The 17210-nt window shown below is 47.3% G+C and overlaps 1 protein-coding gene across 21 annotated transcripts in view; it reads left to right on the forward strand.

Moving 5' to 3' along the window:
- The window catches only part of LOC147417935 (uncharacterized), a 260362-nt gene that overhangs the window by 165498 nt on the left and 77654 nt on the right, over nucleotides 1–17210 (forward strand). For all 21 annotated transcript variants that reach the window (XM_086506524.1, XM_086506523.1, XM_086506516.1 and 18 more), the window contains 4 exons: nucleotides 7987–8165; nucleotides 10252–10424; nucleotides 10556–10857; nucleotides 10965–11271. In XM_086506524.1, the coding sequence (XP_086362650.1) occupies nucleotides 7987–8165; nucleotides 10252–10424; nucleotides 10556–10857; nucleotides 10965–11271 (961 nt within the window). The remainder of the gene's footprint in view (nucleotides 1–7986; nucleotides 8166–10251; nucleotides 10425–10555; nucleotides 10858–10964; nucleotides 11272–17210) is intronic.

Here is a 17210-nt window from a genome sequence, read left to right on the forward strand (position 1 = left end):
TGAAGAGAGTCCTTTGAATGTAGGGAACTTGATGTTTACCTTAGCCAAAATGCTAGCCAACGGCTCCATGGCCCCTTGCTGATCCTGTAGCACAGTAGCCTGTAGTAGAATAGGAGAGAGCTTTACTCGAGAAGGTGATCTGGATGATGTGGAAGCGGATGAAGGAATGGGTGATGTATGTGGCGGGATAGGTGATGAGGTTGATGGACTTCTACTCGGTACCAAAGGTCGTCTTCTGTTGTAGTGCTTCAGAGGGCTCAGTAGTGCGCTTTGACGCTCGACTGACCGCCTTGTATGTGTCATGCAGTGACCACCAATCCAACCAACCTTCGGGCAAGACAACCTTGAACTGGTTGGCTGAAGACTGGTCTAGACTCTACTAGACAAGGCAAGTGACTAGACCAGGCTAGGTTGGACCAGAGACGAGGAGGACTAGACCAGGGACGAGGATCGGTTGGACCAGGGCGAGAGAGAGGACTAGACCAGTTGGACCAGGCGAGAGGGGACTAGACCAGTTGGACCAGACTATAGGAGAACCGTGCAAGGCAAGGTCGGCGAAGATAGGGAATGTAGGCGAAGCTAGATAAACCTATCTAGCTTCAAGATTGCACCTCACAAAGTGAGATTTCAGTTGAGATTTCAGAGTGAGATTTCTGTTGAGATCCCATCGTGGTCGCCGAAATAAGAGCACCTGTAGCGCGGATAATGTGTCGTGCCCTCTACAGTGGGTAGCCCTCAGTGCAATGTGCGTGACAATCTCACTCAAACAGACTGAATCTCCCTCAAACAGACTGAACAGAAAGGAAACAATAGGCGTCAACAGAGCTCGTAAAGACACAATAGCAGACCAGAACATATGACTCGACTATCTCAGAGACCGATACAGACTCTGGCGTGGCAGCACACTCAGCTGCAGCCCAGGACTCACAGGTACAATGGGGGATGGTGAAGCAGTGCTCTGTGCATAGACTCACTCTAGACGACTACGTACAAGATAATCCCAAAAGTGACCCAAACGACTACTCATATGCACAACCATAAAGAGCCACCAACGGCTCATAAATGTCCAGTCAGCTAAGTTTATCTCCAAACTGAGTGGTGGTGGTGACCTGGCCACGATGTCCACTAGACCACCGTAGGTACCCTGCCACGTGTCACTCCCAGCCCAAAGGGTCCGTCCAGTGTGAACCATACCAACTGTAGCTAATTGTCCAACTGTCTGTCCTGTGAAGTGACACTGTAGCCCTGCTACAGGTGAGCGCCTCCACCACTAGTGGGGGGGCCGCTAGCTTTGCTCGGATAATGCCGCGTGGTACTGATGCCTTGGCTCTAATGAGCCGTGAGATCATAGAGACGAGAGGTTTCTCCATGTTCCCCCATCCATGTGTGCGCCCCGGCCTCCCGTGGTGATCCAATGAAGGTCCCCATATCTCAGCTCCATAGAGCAATGCTGAAGCCACCAAAGTGTCAAAGAGCCAGAGCTTCGTCCGGGGCTCCTGAAACTGAACCTGCGAACACATCTTCTGTAATCTACCCAATGCTGCGTGGGCTCTAGTCAGTCTGGTCTCTGCTGCTCTTCTGAGTGAGAATGCAGGTCCGCTAAAAACCACTCCAAGATAAGTGTAAGCCTTTGTGTACTCCACAGTCTCCTGGCCGTATGTGAATGTAGGTGCTGACCTCCTGATCCATTGTGGGGTGGTATTAAACACCATAACCTTGGTTTTACCAAGGTTGATAGACAAACCACTTTCGTGGGCAAACCTATGCAAAGCATCCAATTGACGTTGCATTCCCTCCGCAGATTCGGAGATCAACACTATATCATCGGCATATAACAAAAGTGGAATCCATGTCCCTGCCAACTGTGCACCTCTATCACCATCGCTCTCAATGTAGTCAGAGACCTCATCCACATACATACCGAAAATAGTAGGAGAGAGCGGGCAGCCCTGCTTCACCCCAATAGTGGAGTGAACCGGTGTAGAAAGTTCTTCAGGGGTGCGTACATGCCCTACTACTGATCTGTACAATGCCATGATCCCCCAAATGAGCTCTGTGGGTACTCCCATTTCCTGTAATTTGCGTATCAATCTAGCTCTGGGTACTGTGTCAAAAGCTTTGCGGATGTTCACAAAGCTACAATAGATCCGTCTCCCATGAGATCTGCCCTCCTCGATGATGGCCCTGAGTGTCAAGATATGGTCAAGAGTAGGGACGCCTCTCCTGAACCCTGCCTGCCCAGTTGCACGCCTTCCTTCCCTCTCTGCCCATCTACTCAGCTGTTGCTCAAGAATGGATGCATACAACCGTGCCAGTGTGTGTCCAATCATGATAGTGCGATAGTTCCCAGGCTCCATGGGGTCTCTTGTCTTGAAGATAGGGATGATCGTAGATAGGCTTCAAGTGTCCGGTAGGCCCTCACACATGGCACGTTTAAACATAACTGCTATAAGCTCTGCTAGTAGGTCTTTGGCATGCATGAAATGCTCAGTGACTAAGCCATCATGAACATATGCTCTCCCCGTCCTCATCCTGTCAATAGCTTTCTTCACCATCTCAGCGGTGAAAAAAGCACATGTGTGTGGGCATGGATCGGGGGGGTTGGGAAGGGGCGGTTGTCTGGGTACTATGTACAAAGATGATGCGTACTGACCCAAGGTCTCCGTGGAGGAAATAGCAGGGGGGGGGGGGGACTGCTCATGAAAGAGCCGCCACGCCTCACGCGAGTCTTGACTCAAGAATAGCTGGTATAGATCCTGCTCGAGTCGAGCCAAAAAAGCCCTCTTCTTCCGCCGCACTAGGCGCCGGAAGTCAATATGTGACTGTCTGTGAGTGACGTCCCCCAAAAGCACCTCCCTTTGAAGTTTGGCTCTAGTCTGGCGGCACTCCTCATCGTACCAGCTGTTGAATGTTCTGAGGCATGCTCCCTGATCGGCGTTGTGCTCAGGCTGGGTTTGTGGGTATGCCTCTGCTGCTGCATCATGTAATGTTTGTGTCAGTATAGTAGTTAGTTCCTCCAGAGGTCCCCTCGGGTCCTCAGTGCATAGGCGTCTGTAGATCCCGTCTATTTATACAGAATCCGTCTCCCGTGTGAAGGTGTAGCGAGTAGGGGCTGCTACCCGTGGCCTGTGTGCTACATTGAACTGGAAGGAGATGGTCATTGACACCAGAGCATGATCCACTGCCACCCCGACCGGTCTGGGCCCAACTGTGAGATCCTGGATACTAGAGATGAGATTCGGCTGTGCCATGACATAGTCCACAGTGCTGGCTCCATGTGTGTGTGGGAAGCATGTAAAACCTCCCGCAACAAGATATCTCTGTAGGCCGTTCAAGATGGCCAATCCATGTGCGGTGCCCATGTCTATCAGGTGTCGCCCATACTCAGTATATTCCACATCGTGTGATAGCTTGGACAGGCCCGTCTCTACAACATCTAGCTCTCTTAGCATCTTCTCTGAAGTATTATAAAACACTGTCTGGTGATGGGCAGTCCTAGCATTGAAGTCCCCCAGGATGATAATGTCACCATCCCTAGAGAACTCCCATATGTCATCATCCAAAATAGAAAAAGGGGACTGTCCTCTGGGTGATGCGTAAACTGATGCACTCGGGGGAAAGTAGCAAATAGCAAGGTAGAGATATCTTCCTGTCTCTGCTTTCAAGAGAGAGAGAGAGAGAGAGAGAGAGAGAGAGAGAGAGATGAAATGAAATGAAATTTTATATTAGCGTCTTCAAAAGGCCAAAGTGACCTATCCGATACAAAATCTATGTAGCAAAATAAAAGTACTACAGAATCCTAAGCTGTTAGATGTGGGCTAAGCATCTAGCTGGGTTTGTGTAGGATATGGGTAGGGGGTGAAGTGAGTGGTCGGCTAAGAGAACACAGTGTGGGTGTATCCTCAGAAAGAGCTAAATCACAAGAGATCCAACATCGATCGCTGGCAGATCTCATTAATCTCCTCCATGGTAAGTAGTCTGACCGAGCGTCGTGCATGTTGGGCCAAAGTGATCCGAATCCTCTGATGCAGCCTCCGTCAATGTTGTGTAGTCCTCCGCAGTCGTGGGTGTCTGGATCTCAATAGCTCGGTCGATGAGCGTGCCTCTGGTGCGAGAAGAATGTGGGCTCTGTTGTGGTGGTAGCTCCTCCGAGTTTCCAGTGTCTGTTCTAAAGAAGTCTGTGATCCGTCTCTGAGACGGGCTAGCCTCTCCTCTCATGAGGCTCTCTCTCTGTCTGCGCAGCTCGAGCAAAAACAATCCCAGGCATCTCTGGTCCTTGTACCCTATGACTCTAGAGAGTGTTCCAAAGCCCTCTCTGAACAAGCAGTGGAAGCGGCCTCGTATCTTATACTAGACTGGGCAGTGGCATGTGTAGTGAAACTCTATCTCCAGCTCCATGTGACACAGGGGGCATGTCTTGGCCTCTGTTGGCACTCCGTTATATTTCCGAGGATCGATTCGAAGCTTGTGTGAAGATTTGCATATCTACCCAATAGCACATCGTATTTCATGCAAGGTTGCATCCGTACGTTGTACGAATAGGTCCGTACAGTACAGCCATACATTACAAATCCGTACGTATGGATAGGGATCCGTAAAGATAATTTTTTTCAAAGAAAAAAAATCGTGCATTGTGAGGTTTGCAGAACTTATTAGAGTCAAGACTTTATACTTCAGTCTTGGATTATCATTATGTACTTTTTTTTTATGCTCTTAGTTTTATGAGACCAAGACATGAGACATTGACACTGTTTAGCTCTAGACATTGATCAGCTTTGTGTTTTCACTGTTCGACTAGAGTCGTGGACTCTAGTCTTTATTTGAAGTCTTGGTGAATACATAAGTAAAGGTATGAAGTACTCTCAGTTTTAGGCTTTTTGATATTGATAAAAAGGATGAATTTTTACGTACCGAAAAACTCAATCCATTCTGTACTACGTACCTTACGTACTGAATTTGTACTGAACATGACGTACCTAGCTACCTTGATTTCGTGAGACAAGTGGGTGTCCATGTATCTGGGTCTTGTCACAAAGCCGTGCTCTGTAAGCTGGAGAAGATGCTCTCTATAGAAAGCCATCTTCGTGCCGAGCTCCAGTGCCGGCTGTATCCATGTCCTCCTGGTGTCTAACTGAGTCAGGTCTTGGCGGATGAGCCTGGTGATCTCGGACTGTGTAATAGTCAGAGACGGTGCTTCCAATGAGTACTGGAAGCAGGGCAATTTGTCCATGCTAAACCCATGTGCCTGAAACCATGATGTCATCTCTCCATACCAGCATGCTGTATCCCTGCACGGCTAACTGTCGAGAGGACTCAAGTGCTTGGGAAGGTCCCACAGACAGTGTATAAAGGAGACTGATCTGGTGAGCACCTTAACCACTAGTGGGGGGGGGCAGCTAGCTCTGCTTGGATAATGTTACGTGGTACTAAAGCCTTGGCTCTAATAAGCCGCGAGATCATAGAGACCAGAGGCTTCGCCATGTCCCCCATCCATCAGTGCGACTCGACCTCCCATGATGGTCCAATGAAGGCCCCGATATCTCAACCCCATAGAGCAATGCAGAAGCCACCAAAGTGTCAAAGAGCGAGAGCTTCGTCCGAGGTTCCTGAAACAGAAACTATGAGCACATCCTCTCCAATCTACCAAATGCTGCATACGCTCTGGTCAGTCTGGTCTCTGCTTCTCTCCTCAATGAAAATGCTGGTTCACGAAAGACCACCCCAAGGTAAGTGTGAGCATCTGTATACTCCATTGTCTCCTGGTCATATGTGAATGCGGGTGCTGACCTCCTGATCCACTGTGGGGTGGTATTAAACACCATAACCTTGGTTTTACCAAGGTTGACAGACAAACCACTCTCATGGGAAAACCTATGCAAAGCATCCAAGTGATGTTGCATCCCCTCCGCTGAGTCGGAGATCAACACAATATCATCAGCATATAACAATAACAGAATCTATGTCCCTTCCAACTGTGCACCTTTATCACCATCTCTCTCAATATAGTAAGAGAGAGAGAGAGAAAGAAAGAAATCTTTTTAACGTCTATGTGAGGCCGAAGTTGGCCTATGAAACAAATCAAGCATACATGTGTGTATGTCCCTTGTCTCTCCTCAGCTGTGCGATGTGCTCGAGTCCGTATCTCCTTGATCTGTTTGCAGTGGAGCTTGGCCTCTGGTAGCCCGTGGGCGGCGTCTAGCCCAGTTCGCCTCAGCCTTCTGAAGGGTCACTCCCCTTGGTGGGTTTGGGAGTAGAAGGGGTGTATCTCTGAAAGAAATCTGTAAGTTATGTCCGTCTCCCCCTCCCCTGTTCTCTGTAGGTGGCTACAGAAGTGTTTTTGTGTGCCTCTATATCTCTAGCAAGTAGCGCCCTAGCTGTCTCTGATCTCGAGAGTCCATGATATCTTGGAAGGTAGGTTGTCCTCTGAATAGGGGCTCGTATCGGCCTCTGATATCCGAATAAGCTCTGCATCTCCAAACAAAATGCTCCTCACTCTCCACTTCCTCTCTGCATGCTCTACACACTCTCTCCTCCCTGGTAATGTCATGAGCTCACCCCACCTTGATCTCTAGTCTGTGTGATGAAACTCTGAGCTGACCAATTGCCACACATGAGCTATGTGGCATGTAGGTGTCCATATGACATGGTCATTGTTTGAACCTGTCCTCCAGTATGGTAAGAAAATGGTCTCTGTAGTGTGACATCTTCCGCCAGAGGGGAGGTGTGATCCAAGTCTATCTCATATAGAGCTGCTAGAGAGCTTGTCGGATAACTATGTTTCTCTCACTACGTGAGAGATGAAGCTGAGGGGAGTTGGGGCCATATTGGAAAGGTGGAAAACTCTCTAGGTCAAGGCCGTGTGCTGTGAACCATGCTCTAATCTGTGTGTACCATGCACTATTGTATTCAGCCTTCGATATCTGTATGGCTGACCCAAATGTTCGCCGTGTGAGTCTGTCGATCGGGAGCTCCCTCACTCTCTAGATGAAGCAGACCGTCTGGAAGAGTGCCTCCACTACTATGGGGGGGTGGCAAGCTCTGCCCTAATGATGTCTGGTGGCACTGCGTGCTTGCCTCGAAATAGGCGAGAAATCATATAGATCTATGGTCTGTAAATCCGTGCCCATTGGCTATCTGTCAATCCGGGTGGGTGCCCACACTGCTGCTGGAGACATTAGGGCTGGAGTGACTAATGTGTGGAATAGCCACCCCTCCATGCGGGGCTCCTGAAAGTTTGCCTGATGGCATCTCCACTCTAGCATGGCCAATGCTACATATCCTCTGGTGAGTTTGTCAGTGGCAGCTTGTGCCATGGAGAAGGGTCCCTGTCTGCTGGTGAATGTGACTCCCAGGTAGATGTAGGAGGTGACCACCTCTACTGGTCCTCCTTCTGCTGTAAATGTGGTTGCCCGTCGGACTGCTCTAAAGATGTGGAAAATCATGATCTTGGTTTTTCCAAGATTCACTGTGAGTCCCCTGTCTGTACAAAACTCATCTAAAGCTCTTAGATGGCTCTGTAGGCCCTGTGGTGACTCTAAAATCAGTACAATGTCATTAGCATAGTATAATGTGGACTATGGTACCTGCTAGGTCTGCTCCTACCCCTCCCGCTCGTAGGATGTAGTCGGATGATCTTGCAGAAATGGGATCGTTCCTAGAGGACTCGTGGGTGCTAATTTGATGCCTCCTTGCATGCATCTCTAAAGTTGGGTGATTCTACTTTTGACTGATCTCCTAAGCCATGTGCTATGGCTACACATCATCATATTATCCCATGTATGGATCATGCGATCATAAATAGAGGGATAGGGTTACCCCCTCACACCAAGCAAATCCACTAGACTACTGGTATATCTAGAACAAAATTAACTATAGGCACATGTTGGCAGCTTTTGATCCTTCTAGATATTGCAAGCACACTTATTGAAAGATTTTTTATTCATTACTATACATAATTTTTACATAGACTTTTCCTCTTCCTTGCAGGTATGGATATGAAAATAATGTAGTAGTGGTAAGAATGATAAATGCATCACAAAATTATGCCTTTGAATACTTGGGAAACAGTAGCCGTCTGGTCATAACACCTTTGACAGACCGTTGTTATCGCACATTAATGGGGGCTCTTCATTTGAACTTGGGAGGAGCTCCAGAGGGACCTGCAGGTTTGTCCGATGCCTTGGTCTTTTAAGGAATTTTAATAGAATGCAACTTATTTATGTGTGCTATCTGCGGCAAGAGAAATTAATGCAAACTGCTAAAACTCTGCAGTTGTATAACCAGTTGAAGTAGAAATATTGTTGCTAATGTATCACTATAAGAATAAACACTCTAAATATCCACAAGACCAGCTTTCTTCTTGATGAGTTTTCTTGTGTCATTGAAGGAAACAGATGCATTTCATCATTCACAAGTCTTTGTCTGTCAAAACATGGTTACATTTGTTTTGCTCTGTTAGAATATGCAAGCAAGGACCAGGTAAAGCTTTTCTAGATGCGGTGGTTCTAATTACACGGTGAAAGACCCTTTAGTGAGATAAAGCAAAGAATTTTTCAGGAATGATTAGCTGAGAAATGAAATGAAATGAAAATAAAATGAAATGTTATACTAACGTCTTCTAAAGGAAAAAATGATCTATGAGACCAAAGAGTTACATCACGGTGAATCTGATACAAGGTCTGGATAAAAGGGAAGAAACTAACTAAACAGAAACACTACTTGAGATAGGTCGTCAGTGAATGTAATCAGACTCCGGTTGGTAAAAATAGCCTTCATTTTATTTTCAGGAAGTTTTAGACAAGCTTCTCATACACCCCCTAGGCGAATATTTGTGCATGGAATGCACACAAGCAGGTTGCAATCGAGGAGCAGAAGGATTTCAGATGTTTAATGGAAAAAGCTTAGCCGAGACTCGGGACTCTTATCCGCTGTACATTACATTATAGGTAGATGGCTTTTTATAAAATCATTTTGCAGCTGGTTTGCTCACGCTTATATTGGAGACACCATGGAATTGTCTTTGGACATGGGTGACCACAACCTTTGTTGTGAAATTCTTGGCAAAAACTTTCGCAGATAGTTTCATGATATAAAGTGCCTTTTGTTAGCTTTTAGTGTGATTGAGACTGGTATAGCGGATACTCCGTTTACATTCAAGGTTTGCAGAATGCATTTAACGATAATGGGATCTTACCTTTAGCAGGCGTGCTACTGAGCATGATAAAGCAATATGGCAATATCATTGGATGGTTGATTTACTTATCACAAAATTCCTTGTAGCTGGCTTTCTTAGATCTATTTTGTAGACACCGTGGTATTGTTTTTGGCCATGGGAGATTGTTGAACTTGTTGTAAAGTCCTTCGCCACTTTCAGGGATATCAGTTTCATGATTCCGATTGCCTTTTGTTGGCTACAGGACGATCGGAGAGTTCACTTACTCTTTGAGACTGACATAACAATGGAGGTTAATTGGGGCTCACGTTGAGGACTTTTGCTACCAGCAGGACCTAGAAAACATTGGCATGATGGCCATCATGTCTGAGAGTATGAGTAGATTTTCCTCAAGTATCAGAAAATTCTTGGAAGCGGTATGGTGGATTATGAACATAAACTGAGAGGAGAATTGGTGTAGTTGTGACATCAGGAGTTGAGGAGGTGGCATTTCATAGTTACACACTCTTTGACACACTTTTTTTTCTGTGCGACAAAAATGAGCAGCCTAGATAAAGTTTGCACCTCCTTAACTTCTGCTTTTGTTTTATTGTAATCAAGTTTGTTATCTGTGAAGAAGAATAAAATGGTTAGCCAGGGTTTTAAACAAAAGCCACCACCGTCTGTGTTTTTTTGTCTGGCAGAAAGAAACCTTCAGCAACCGTTGAGTTTAAAGACAGATGTTGCGACCAGGCTACCTACTTGTTGTTTTAAATACTTGTTGCACATGTGAGGACTGAGTAGTGCACCTGTAGCCTTCCAGTAGGGCAAGGCTCACTTGGAGTCTGCTTCTGTGTTCTTCTTGTTGTTTTAAATACTTGTTACACATGTGAGGACTGAGTGTGCACCTGTAGCCTTCCAGTAGGGCAAGACTCACTTGGAGTCTGCTTCTGTGTTGTTCACAGAATTCAATCTTGCAAAAGATCTTCTGTGTTTATTTCTTAATCTATTTTCCTCTATACTTTACAAAAGACTTATGATAAATGTCGCTGGAACATCCAGTTGCTTTCAGTTTTTGATTCCTTGATATGTAAATGTAGGTACTGGAAAGACAGAGACTACAAAGGATCTGGCTAAAGCAATTGCAATGCAATGTGTAGTTTTTAATTGCTCTGATGGACTGGATTATCTGGCCATGGGAAAATTTTTTAAGGGCTTGGCAAGTTCTGGTGCTTGGGCTTGCTTTGATGAATTCAATCGTATTGATCTTGAGGTATTTTATTGCATGTTTGTTGAACCTTGTGGGCTTTGCTGCTTTACAGTCTCATGTCAAACTTTTCAAGGTGCAGTTCTTTCAGCGTACGTAGGTGCCAAGGTTTTCTTTAAATTTATTTCAAATTTCAGGTCCTTAGTGTCATTGCTCAACAAATCCTAACAATCCAAAGAGCAAAGGCGGCCCATCTGAAGACTTTTGAATTTGAGGGTGTAAAGCTGTCCCTATGCATTACATGTAGTGTTTTCATTACCATGAACCCAGGTTATGCAGGCAGATCAGAGCTACCTGACAACTTGAAGGCGCTTTTCCGTACAGTAGCAATGATGGTTCCAGATTATGCATTAATTTCTGAGATTACGCTTTACTCATTTGGATACCTTCAGGCTAGGGAACTTGCAAGAAAGCTGGTGGCAACTTACCGACTATGCAGGTTAACAACATAAGACAGTCAAAATCTTCAGGATTAAGGCATTCAAAGTAACAAAAAGAACATGTCTATATATTTGTATTAAGTATCAATCTTGCCATTTTTCACAGCGAACAGCTATCTAGTCAAAACCATTATGACTATGGAATGAGAGCAGTTATATCAGTTTTACGTGCTGCTGGCGCTTTGAAACAGAAATACCCTGAAGAGGCAGAGGCAGTCCTAATGCTAAAATCATTAAAAGATGTCAATTTACCAAAGTTTTTGGCCCATGATATTCCTTTGTTTGAAGGGATTCTGCTCGATCTCTTCCCAGGAGTGGTCCTACCGGCTCCAGACTACACTGTGATGCGTGAAGCTGTGGTCGCCGTTTGTGCGCGCAGGAATCTGCAGCCGACGCCAATATTCATTGACAAGGTATTTTTTTTAAAGAAGGTTGTGTTGAGCTCAACCATCTATCCTCAGAAAGCCAAAGACATGAAACTAGTAATGCTATGTTAATTCTAGGAAAAACTAGCTGTTTGATTGGAACAAAGCTCCTCAAAAGATCACTCATCACAAAGAATGTAAGCACCATTTTCCTACAATTGCATTCTGTAGCAGGAAGAGTGTGTTGTGCTCTCTACAGTGGGTGCTCTTCACTGCAATATGCGTGAAACCTCACTCCTATAGAAAGAAAACACAACATAGCAATGGAACAAACAACTCAAAGGCACAACAACAGACTTAGAATTGTGTCCACTAGATCACCACCAGTGTCTCTGCCATGTGTTACAGTCCAGGTGAGAATCCGCCAAGTGTGAACCCAAGACCAACTGTGATTGTAACTGCCTGCCCTGTGCAAGTTACACTGTAGTAGTTGCCGCCACATGCCATCTCGCTCGGGGACCTTCTCATCATGGCCAAAGCTGAAGGTATGTCTGAAAAACTATGATGTGATACGTGCCGCTGAAGAAGGTGAGAGGATCAACTGGCGCAGCTCTATGTTGAGAGTCTTGTTGTGAGGGCAGCATTATCAATGCAGCAAGGAGGTCACACTATGGTGTATGCACGCCTCAGGGCTCTAACACAGAGCGTGCCAGATGATCAACAAGTAAAGAGGATGCATGTTAGCAGCATATCTTCTTCAGATGTAGACTGGCGATATGTAGTGAAAAGGCTTGCAATAAAGAACTCACAAATTTCTGAGCATGAGTACAAACCAAATTCTGAGCATGAGCCCAAAATCGGCAGTAGGCCAGAGCAATGAAATGCACCCCAAGAACTTTTAGCCTCCGTCCTAGATAATTGGAGAGCTAGCCAAGAGGAACATCTCAAAGAACCCGGCGAGGGGATTTGGGGGTGGGTAGGGGCGAGGGTGAGAGGGGGTGGGTAGGGGGGAGCCTGAGAGGGGGTGAGGGTGGTGGGTAGGGGCAAGGGGGTGGGGCAAGAGAGAGAGAGAGAGAGAAATGAAATGAAATGTTATATTAATGTCTTCAAAAGGCCAGAGTGACCTATGAGACCAGAAAGTTAAATGTGGTGGATCTGATACAAAGTCAGAGTAACAAGATGACAAAATGACAGAAATGACAAAATGCCAAAATAAAATACCGTGGAATCTTGAACTGCTAGGTGTGAACTAAGCAGCTAAACAGCTAGCTGGGATAGCTAGATCACAGGAGATGCAGCATCGGTCGCTGGCGGATCTCATCAATCTCCTCCATGGTCAGGAGTCTGATCGGGCGTCGTGCATGTCGAGCCAAAGTGATCCGAATCCTCTGATGCAGCCTCCGTCGACGCTGTGTAGTCCTCCGCATTCGTGGGCGTCCGGATCTCCCCAGCTTAGTTGCTCGGTCGATCAGTGTTCCTCTAGTGTGAGGCGATGAGCTCTGCTGTGGTAGTAACTCCTCCGGGTGTCCAGTGTGGCAGCTCTAAAGAAGTCTGTGATGTGTCTCTGCGACTGGCTAGCCTCTCCTCTTATCAGGCTCTCTCTGTCTGCGCAGCTCAAGCAAAAACAAACCCAGGCGTCTCTGATCCTCGTACTGCATGACTCTAGAGAATGGTCCAAAGCCCTCTCTGAACAAGCAATGGAAGCGGCCTCGTATCTCGTAGTAGACGGGGCAGTGGCATGTGTAGTGCAACTCTGTCTCAGGCTCGATGTCACACAGGGGGCATGTCTTGACCTCTGCTGGTAACACAGGGACTCCGCTGTATCTCCCAGTCTTGATCTGCAGGCTGGTGAGGATGTGCGTATCTGGCCAATAGCACATCGTATCCCATGAGACAAGTGGGTGTCCATGTATCTGGGCCTTGTCACAAAACCATCCTTCATAAGCTGGAGGAGATGCTCTGTAGAAAGCCATCTTTGTGCCCAGCGCCTGTGCTGACTGTATCCATGTCCTCTTGGTGTCTAGTTGAGTCAAGTCCTGGCGAATGAGCCTGGTGATCTCGGACTGTGTAAGAGTCAGAGAGGGCGCATCCAATGAGTATTGGAAGGGAGGCAATCTGTCTATGCTGAACCCATGTGCCTGAAACCATGATGTCATCTCCCCAATACAGCACGCTGTATCTCCCTGCATGGCTAAATGTCGAGAGGACTCAAGTGCAAGGCTTGCGTATCTGTCTTTGGGAAGTTCCCACATGCGGTGTATGAAGGAGACAAATCTGGTGAGCGCCTCAACCACTAGTGGGGGGGCAGCTAGCTTTGCTCGTACAATAGCATGTGGTACTGAAGCCTTGGCTCTAATGTGCCGCGAGATCATAGAGACTAGAGACTTCTCCATGTCCCCCCATCCATCATTGCGGCCTGTCCTCTCGTGATGATCCAGTGAAGGTCCCCAAATCTCAGCTCCGTAAAGCAATGCAGAAGCCACCAAAGTGTCAAAGATCCAGAGCTTCGTCCGAGGCTCCTGAAACTGAACCTGTGAACACATACATCCTTTCCAATCTACCCAATGTTGCATGGGCTTTGGTCAATCTAGTCTCTGCTGCCCTCCTTAATGAAAATGCTGGCCCACTAAATACCACTCCAAGGTAAGTGTAAGCATCTGTATACTCCACCTTCTGCTGGCCGTATGTGAATGCTGGCGCTGACCTCCTGATCCACTGTGGGGTGGTATTAAATACCATGACCTTGGCTTTACCAAGGTTGACGGACAAACCGCTTTCCTGGGAAAACCTATGCAGAGCATCCAAGTGACGTTGCATCCCCTCGGGAGAGTCGGAGATCAACACAATATCGTCAGCGTATAACAATAGTGGAATCCATGTCCCTGCCAGCTGTGCACCTCTATCACCATCTCTCTCAATGTAGTCAGAAACCTCATCCACATACATACCAAATAGAGTAGGAGAGAGCGGGCAGCCCTGCTTCACCCCAATAGTGGAGTGAATCGGTGTGGATATCTCTGCCCATCTACTCAGCTGCTAGATGCGTACAATCGTGCCAATGTGTGTCCAATCATGATAGTGCGTTAATTCCCAGGCTCCATAGGGCCTCCCGCCTTGATGATAGGTACAATAGTAGATAGGCACGGTTAAACATAACTGCTAGAAGCTCTACTAGTAACTCTCTGGTATGCGTGAAATGCTCAGCCACTAAGCCATCATGATCATATGCTCTCCCAATCCCCATCGTATCAATGGCCTTCCTCACCATCTCAGCGGTGAAAAAAACACACGTGTGTGGGCATGGATCGGAGTGTCGGGAAGGGGGGGTTGCTTGGGAACTGTGTACAGAGATGATGCATACTGGCCCCAGGCCTCTGTAGAAGTGATGGCAGGGGGGGGAGTGCTCATGAAAGAGCCGCATGCCTCATGTGAGTCCTGACTCAAGAATAGCTGGTATAGATCCTGCTCTAGGCGAGCCAAAAATGCCCTCTTCTTCGGCCGCACTTGTTCTTATGAGCCGTTGGTGGCTCTTGATGATTGTACATATGAGTAGTCGTTTTGGGCCAGTGGGATTATCTTCGTACGTAGTAGTCGTCTAGAGTGGGTCTTTACACAGAGCACGTCTGCACCATCCCGGCACATCTGAGCCTCGACACCCCCATTGTACCTGAGAGTCCTGTGCTGGAGCTGAGTGTGCTGCCACGCCAGAGTCTGTATCAGTCTTTGAGATAGTCGAGTCATATGTTCTGGTCTGCTGTTGTGTCTTTGCGAGCTCTGTTGACGTCTATTGTTTCCTTTCTGTTCATCTGTTTGAGGGAGATTTAGTCTGTTTGAGTGAGATTGTCACGCACATTGCACCGAGGACCACCCAATGTAGAGAGCACGACACGTTATCGAGCACGACATGTTATGCGCGCTACAGGTGCTCTCATTTTGGCGATCACGATGGGACCTCAAAGGAAGTCTCACTCTTGTGGAGATAGAATTGTGAAGCTAATCGGTTGTTACCTGGCTCTGCACACTTGCTTACACTGTGTAGATAGTCTGCAAGTCTGGTCTCTCTCGCCCTGGTCCAAGTCCTGGTCCTCGTCCTAGTCCTCGCCCCTGGTCCTTGGTCTTTGGTCGTGGTCTAGTCCTCGCCCTGGTCCAGCCCTCCTCGTTCTGCCAGCTAGGTGGTCTAGTCACTGGTCCTGGACCAGGTTGTCTAGCCACTATCCTCACTTGTTCTATGTTAGACCTGGTCTCTTCACTGTTCATTGCATGACACATACAAGGCGGTCAGTTGAGCGTCAAAGCGCACTATTGAGCCCTCTGAAGCACTATAACAGAAGACGCCCGGTGGTATCTAGTAGAAGTCCATTAACCTCATCAACCTTACCTCCACATACGCCATCCCCCATTCCTTCATCTCCCATTCCTTCATTCCCCATTCCTTCATCAGGTTCCACATCCTCCAGATCACCTTCTCTAGTAATGCTCTCTTATTCTGCTACAACAAGGGGCCATGGAGGCGTTGGCTAGCGTGTTGGCCAAGGTAAACATCAAGTTCCCCACCTTTAAAGGACTCTCCTTGGAAGATGCGGACGACCATGCACGGAGGTTCGTATCTCTCTGTAGAGGACGTGGTCTTAACAGGGAAGATGCTTATCTGGTACTTTTTCCTTCCACCTTGGACGGCTTAGCAGACAAATGGTACAGCCAGTTTGCAGAGAATCGTTTTGCAACTTGGGCAGACTTAAGACAACAGTTCTGTGCAGCTTTCAGGCTGGGCGACTACCAAGAGAAAGTGTTGGATGAGTTGGCCAACATGGTGCTCCAGCCAGAGGAGACTTTTGCGGAGCTTATGACCAAAACCAAGTCTCTGGTTTCCAAGCTTCCCCAACAACCCGGTGAATTCATGGTTAAGAAGTGGGTGGAGAAGGCGCTTCCAAAAACCTCTCAGCAAAAACTCCGGGAGAGCCTCCGACCTGACGCCACTCAGGAGGAATTCATCGCAGCTGCTACTAGAATAGAGGGGGCTAGGAAGCTGTTCAACAACTCTCCTCACCTAGATACTCCCTGTGTGTTCTCCGAAGGAAGTCTTGCTGATCCTTTGACTTCCTTGCGCAGGGAACTCGAAGCCCTCAAACTACAACGCGTCCTCCAAGAAGAGAAATCAATCTCTCTGAGACACAAAAAACCATCGCACCTGGAGGCTTTCGATCAAATCAAAAGAGAACTAGAAGAGCTTCGGTCTCAGCAGGAGACCAAAGCTATGGTATGGTGCAGCTCTTGTCGCTCTCCTGGACATCCTCCACAGGACTGTCCCCTTCAGGCTTATTGCCACTTCTGCGAAAAATCTGGGCACGAAGATAAGGATTGTTACTATATCAAAGGATTGCGGCAAATACAACAAAATCTAGGTCCTTCTCTCCAACAAGGGATAGCACCTGCATCCAACATGGTCTCACCCTACGGCCATCAAAACCTGTTGCCTCCTCTGCTGACAACACCCCCTATGCAGCAAGGTATGCACAACAACTTTGCACCCCATAGCTTTTATCATGCCAGTACTCCCTCAGTTCTTCAAAGTTTCTACACCTCAGCCTCCAGCACCATGCAACAACAAGAGCAGGGACCACCTCGTCCCCCGTTTCGTCCGTCTAATCGGCCAATCCTATGCTACAGATGCGGTGAATATGGGCATTACCAAAGTAAGTGTCCTTTACCTGAAGGGTCTCCTCCTTGTAGACATTGTCCGGAGTCTAAGGACCACTACAGTAAAGATTGTCCCAAAAGGGCATCCTCATCTTCAGGCCCAAATCAAAATCAACAAGAGTTTACATTCCCGAAAATCAATTTAATCACAGTGAACACCACCCCTCAGCCAGCACCTGCTACACATACAGTTCAGCCACAACAAGCAGCAGAGCCTACTGGGGTGCTCACTCGAGCACAAAGAGCAGCCCTGGGATTAAGTTTGCCAACTGGACCATCCGGTCCAACAC

This window comes from Adiantum capillus-veneris, chromosome 30 (genome assembly GCF_014529385.1).
Source record: "Adiantum capillus-veneris isolate H3 chromosome 30, ASM1452938v2, whole genome shotgun sequence".
NCBI lineage: Eukaryota > Viridiplantae > Streptophyta > Polypodiopsida > Polypodiales > Pteridaceae > Adiantum > Adiantum capillus-veneris.